This window comes from Sardina pilchardus, chromosome 12, assembly GCF_963854185.1.
Source record: "Sardina pilchardus chromosome 12, fSarPil1.1, whole genome shotgun sequence".
In the NCBI taxonomy this organism is placed as follows: domain Eukaryota; kingdom Metazoa; phylum Chordata; class Actinopteri; order Clupeiformes; family Clupeidae; genus Sardina; species Sardina pilchardus.
Genome location: NC_085005.1, coordinates 26,511,811 through 26,517,730, shown reverse-complemented (window position 1 = coordinate 26,517,730; position 5,920 = coordinate 26,511,811). Strand labels below are relative to the sequence as shown.

At 50.4% G+C, this 5,920-nt stretch overlaps 1 protein-coding gene across 1 annotated transcript in view; it reads right to left on the bottom strand.

Annotated features, from left to right (window-relative positions):
- trib2 (tribbles pseudokinase 2) overlaps positions 1 to 5,270 on the bottom strand; it is a 12,234-nt gene extending 6,964 nt beyond the window's left edge. The window contains exons 1-2 of the mRNA XM_062550671.1: positions 3,898 to 5,270; positions 1,493 to 1,785 (exon numbers count right to left, since the gene is read on the bottom strand). Of these exons, the coding sequence (XP_062406655.1) occupies positions 1,493 to 1,785; positions 3,898 to 4,167 (563 nt within the window). The 5' untranslated portion in view covers positions 4,168 to 5,270. The remainder of the gene's footprint in view (positions 1 to 1,492; positions 1,786 to 3,897) is intronic.
- Between the last annotated feature and the right edge of the window lie 650 nt (positions 5,271 to 5,920).

Genomic DNA, 5,920 nt, shown 5'->3' with positions numbered 1-5,920 from the left:
GAAGAGTCGCTGTGTCCGCTCGGCTACAGGACAGGACGGCTACTTCCTCATCCCAGTGACCCGTACTGTACTGTACTGTGCATCTAAACACCGCATCAGCAACACATAATCACTCTAGGAGGGAGCCCATCCCAACCCTCACAGCTACAGGACCTCCACGGCTACCATACATTAGGACAGCTGCAGGACCTCCAAGGCTACCATACAATAGGACAGCTACAGGACCTCCAGAGCTACCATACATTAGGACAGCCACAGGACCTCCTGGGCTACCATACATTAGGACAGCTACTACAGGACCTCCTGGGCTACCATACATTAGGACAGCTATAGGACAGCTGCAGGACCTCCTGGGCTACCATACATTAGGACAGCTACAGGACCTCCTGGGCTAAAATACATTAGGACATCTGCAGGACCTCCTGGGCTAAAATACATTAGGACAGCTACAGGACCTCCAAGGCTACCATACATTAGGACAGCCACAGGACCTCCAGGGCAACCATACATTAGGACATCTGCAGGACCTCCAGGGCAACCATACATTAGGAAAGCTGCAGGACCTCCTGGTCTGCGACACATCAGGGAGCTCATCCCAACCTAGGAGCTCCAGGTCGACCCACAGGTCTAGCCCATCCCCCTTTAGCATCAGACAGCCACAGGAGCACTCTAGTCCATTCTGCAATAGGAGGAGGAAACAGCTCAGTCATGGAGGAGAGTAAAGAGAGGAAGAGCTGCACCACCCCTCCCCCTCCCCTCCCCTCCTCCCACTACGATGACCTTGATCTTCCATACAGGCAGAAACATACAGCTCTGAATACTATGCTGTGGTACTCTATATGCTCATCTGCATGTAAACACACATGTATGCAATGCACACACACACACACGCAAACATATATGCATGCATGCATGCACGCACGCACGCAAACATACACACAAAGCCTCTCCTCATTCTTGTAGGTTTTCTTCGAGCCTGGGGTCGTTGCAATGCCGTGAACCTCTCTCTCACACACACACACACACACACACACACACTAGGTGCCTCTCATTCAGCGTTTATACATCCTCCCTTGCTCCTCGGGCCTCGATCCTCACTGATCTACATAAAGAATGATGGGGCAGCAACAATGGGATAGTCTTTCCCTTCTTCTATCTTTCTTTATGTAGATCAGTGAGGATCAAGGTCCGAGGAGCGAGGGAGGACGTATAACCGCTGAATGAGAGGCAGACACACACAGAGACACACAGAGACACACAGACACACACAGACACACACAGACACACACAGACACACACAGACACACACGACACACACCACACACACCACACACACCACACACACCACACACACCACACACACCACACACACACAGACACACACACAGACACACACACAGACACACACACAGACACACACACAGACACACACACAGACACACACAGACACACACAGACACACACAGACACACACGAGCGTGGCCGTACGTACCTCTCCTCGTTCTTGAAGACGAACTTCCTGAGCTTGAGGTCGCGCAGCACCAGGCCGTGCTCGTGGCAGTGGGCGACGGCGGCGGCGATCTGCCGGAAGAGCCGCGCGGCCTCCTCCTCCCGCAGCCGCTTGCAGCTGCGCACGAACGAGTGCATGTCGCCATGGCTGCGCTCGAAGAAGACGTAGGCGCGCGTCTCGCCCAGCAGGATCTCCACGATCTGGTTGATGTGCTGGTGCGCGCCCAGGGCGAAGTAGGCCGCCAGCGACTCCTGGTAGCGCCGGATATCAAACACCTACGGAGAGGGAGGGGGAGAGGGAGAGAGAGAGGGGTAGAGAGAGAGAGAGAGAGAGAGAGGGAGAGGGAGAGGGAGAGGGAGAGGGAGAGGGAGAGGGAGAGGGAGAGGGAGAGGGAGAGAGAGAGAGAGAGAGAGAGAGAGAGAGAGAGAGAGAGAGAGAGGGAGAGGGAGAGGGAGAGGGAGAGGGAGAGGGAGAGAGAGAGAGAGAGAGAGAGAGAGAGAGAGAGAGAGAGGGAGAGAGAGAGAGAGGAGACAGGAGGGGAGAAGAGAGGGATATGAGGGTTGAAGAGAGAGGGGAGGAAAAGAAAGAGATACAAGGAGACAGAAAGGAGAAGAGAGGATTGATTGGGGAAGAGACAGAAGAGAAGGAGATGAGAGGAAAGGGAAGATCGGAGGAGAGGAGAAGAGAGGAAGAGGCAGAGTAGGGCAGAAGGAGGCATTTAGGTTAGAAGCAGGCCACACTTGACTGACTGATGCAGAAAAGCACACACACACACACACTGGCTGTCCCCATTGGGAGCCCCCGCAGCTAGAATTGGCTTACTAGTCAAAGAGGCTTGAAATAGGCCAGCCCCTCCAACTCTGCATTGGGCTGGAGAGATGAACCAAAACTCCTGAAGTGAACCCACATTAGTGATGCACTGAGGAAGGCAGAAATCAGGACTTCCAGCCTCCTGCAGCGTGCACAAGTCTCCTATACGCTCGACTACAGCTAACTTTCACCGCCCTCCCCCCCCCCCCCCCAACACAAAAAGAGAGAGAGAGAAAAAAAAAACACATTGATCTTTGATGTTGCTTAGTAACAGGCGTTTAAAGCCGGGTGCTGCCGAGATATTTATAGCGCCGTGGCGACGCGGACTAAAAGGCCACGCTCTTATCAATGCGCCAGCAGGAAATAGCCACCCCGCTGCTTCTGTGCCCAGATCAGTGGTGCCATGTGACCTCAGCGCCACTTCCTCGTGTGCCGAGCACTGTACGGGACCGACTGATAACGGAGTGACCTACACGGATACGTTCAAAAACAGGCCGGCCTGCCACAGCCATGCAGCTAGCGTTTATAGTCTAATAAGGGTAACTTCCTTAACGGATCAGCAGAACGCGTTTTAACGTCAGTGATGTGTGTGTCTTATGTGAAGGCTGTGTGTGTGCGTGTATGTGTGTGTGTGTGTGTGTGTGTGTGTGTGTGTATGATTGTGTGTATGTGTGATTGTGTGTGTGTGTGTATGATTGTGTGTATGATTGTGTGTGTGTGTGTGTGTGTGTGTGTGTGTGTGTGTATGATTGTGTGTGTGTGTGTGTGTGTGTGTCTATGATTGTGTGTGTGTGTGTGTGTATGATTGTGTGTGTGTGTGTGTGTGTGTGCAGTGATGTTTAAGTGCGAGTGAGACGGAGCCAGAGTGGGTGAGTTTGGAGCGCCTGCACGTCCATAACCACAATGGTGTTTCCATTCATTTTTTTCTGGCTTAAAGGCTCTTCCTGCCAAACACACAGCGAGGATAAATTGCCGTGACGCTTGCATGAACCCGACGCTAGGAAGATTACAAAAGAGGAAGCAAAATCAAGGATTGGGCCAAAAGTTTAAAGAGGGCTACTGTTACCCTCCCCTTTGTCAATGTTAACTCATGAAACCCGACCGACATCACAGGCAGGCGCATACCACGCTTGTTGTCACGGCGATGGCCGATGTTTTTCCATTACCCAGATGCTCTCGATTACATAGCCATATTCCAACGCCGGGCAAGGACAGGTCCTCCTGCCTTGCATTGCGTAAAAGATAATAAAGGGACGGGGGTATTATGTGACCTCTGGCCCAAGGGTTCACGTTTCCAACCGTGAATCTACTGCGGAATGCGCCACATGATGCGAACTAGTTCGTTTCAGAAGGTTAGAATGAACAAACTGACGCCTGGTGCATGCTTGTTTAGTCGTCATTTGTCTTGGTATATGCATAAAATATTATTTGCAGAAGAGCTCTAACGTTTAAACATGAAAGAACAGACTGTGCTCCCCTTCCCGTTCACACATTCAACTAGCTACGTCGAGGACGCGCATCTGAGTCTATCATTTGTGAAAGGCAGGGAATACCTTTGCGCTGTCGGGTGCTCTTACCTTACAGACGAGCTCCTCGCCAGTGTGAAGGTGGGCGGCCCTGAAAACGTGGTCTCCCGCTAGTGGCTCCAACAAGAGGTAATTCCCGATGCAAGAAATGCAATGAGAGGAATCCGGAGTCTCCGGAGGACTCGGTGATCCCAAATTAGGACTGAAACTCTGATTCGATTCTGTAGTCCTCAGGCAAGTTAACTCCTCAAAGTCGTGCGTTTTGTGCCGTGACCTCCCATAACGTGAAATGTTAATGGGATTTGACCTCTGTATGTTCATGGGGATAGGCGGAGATATTTCCAGAGGAAGCGGGGGGATCTTCGATTGTGCAAGGGAATTCCACCGGGAAGGGAGGTCGAATCAGAGACAGACGGCAATCATTCACCACAATTTAAGGACAATATAGAATGTGCCGAATCGAATGCTGCGTCGATTCAAAGCCCCAAAAATAATTTATTGACACTAAATTTGAGGGGCACGAATATCGCTGCAATACAAAAATGACAGGCTACTTACGTAGCCAGATAAGAGATTAGACAAAGGCGACGGGTTCCACTTCAAATGCTGCCAAAATTTGACAAAAAAGATACCGTGCCTAGCTATGAAGACCTTGCGTATAAAACCATAAACGACATCTATGATTAGAAAATACAGCGTATCCACTGCGATAAGGAAAGTTGCTTTAGTTTAAGTGAGAAGGCAACCTTCAAGGTGCAGTGCTTCATTGGATGATTATAACATTGATGTAGACAAACCGACCATTAGATTTAACATTAAATGTTGCAAGACACTAGGTAGACACTGTAAAGATGCTACACCATAAAGGCAAGTGCAAAACCGTTGAACATTATTAGCTACAAGGCTAACAATTTTTACTCAGGATGCATTACGGGGAAATGCTAGATTTCCAAATGAGGGCTCATCGAATACCAGGAGAATGCTAACTTGGATAGCCAGCGAGAATGGAGCCTTGGGGGCTCCGGCTAACTAGCTAACCGGTTAGTGGTTCAGATGTCCTGAGAGAATGCTCTGTGTGCATGCACGGGCCTGGTTCCACAGATCATATCCGTGCAGCTGCAGGGACCATCGACCAAATATGGCCAGAAAAATCGTCCCGATTACCAGCCCTTTGTTATGCCTGGCAGCCGATGTCTTCTGCGGCGAATTTGGGTAAATCCGACCAAACGCTCGAACGGGCGACGATTTAGCTGCTCGGAGAGAAAGGGACGGCCGGCTTCGTCAGGCCTATCCCTTCTTTCAGCAAGACATCATCTCCGTGGTGTGCTACTTACGTGGCTGTGAATCTAGTCCATTCAGTGCGAGGTCAGCCACACACACACACACTCGCCGTTCTCCAGTGCAGGAGCTGACTGTCTTTCACAGAGGGCTCTTCGCGCACACCACTAACCTGTTTCCGACCCGCCCCCGTTACGTCATCGGCTTAAAGGCGCGCCATTGGTGATTTCGGCCGATGCCGACACATTTACTGTGCCACAGTGTTACAGTATATCCAGTCATGTGAGTTAAATGTACACCCCGGGAAGCTAATTGTTAGGAGGGGATGGCGATGCTATTCATAGTGCGGGGAGCACCGTGTCCTCTTCCTATAGGATGATGGCGTGGCGACGCACTGACAGTACAGGTTTTTATGCTTTGATTTCATCTGTGATCCTAGATCCCTGGTTGCGGCGATCCATCGGAATGAGGCTCGGTTAAAATAAGGCATCGCCAGATGGTTGGTAGGGCAAATCATTCACGTTGCGAACGTGGCGAAAACCCTGGGGGGAAGCTAAATCTTGTTTCTGTAATATAACCATCTGTGAGACTGCAATAAAACTGAAAGCTAGATAAATCATGCGAGCATTAAAAAACAACTTAACTTACATACACTTAAGCAGTATTACTCTCTCTCTCTCGCTCTGTCCCTCTCCCTCAATCTCTCTTTCTCTCAGTGGTTTTTTTTTCCAATAATATGCATTTGTGCAAAGTGTGTATTTGTGTGTGTGTGTGTGTGTGTGTGTGTGTGTGTGTG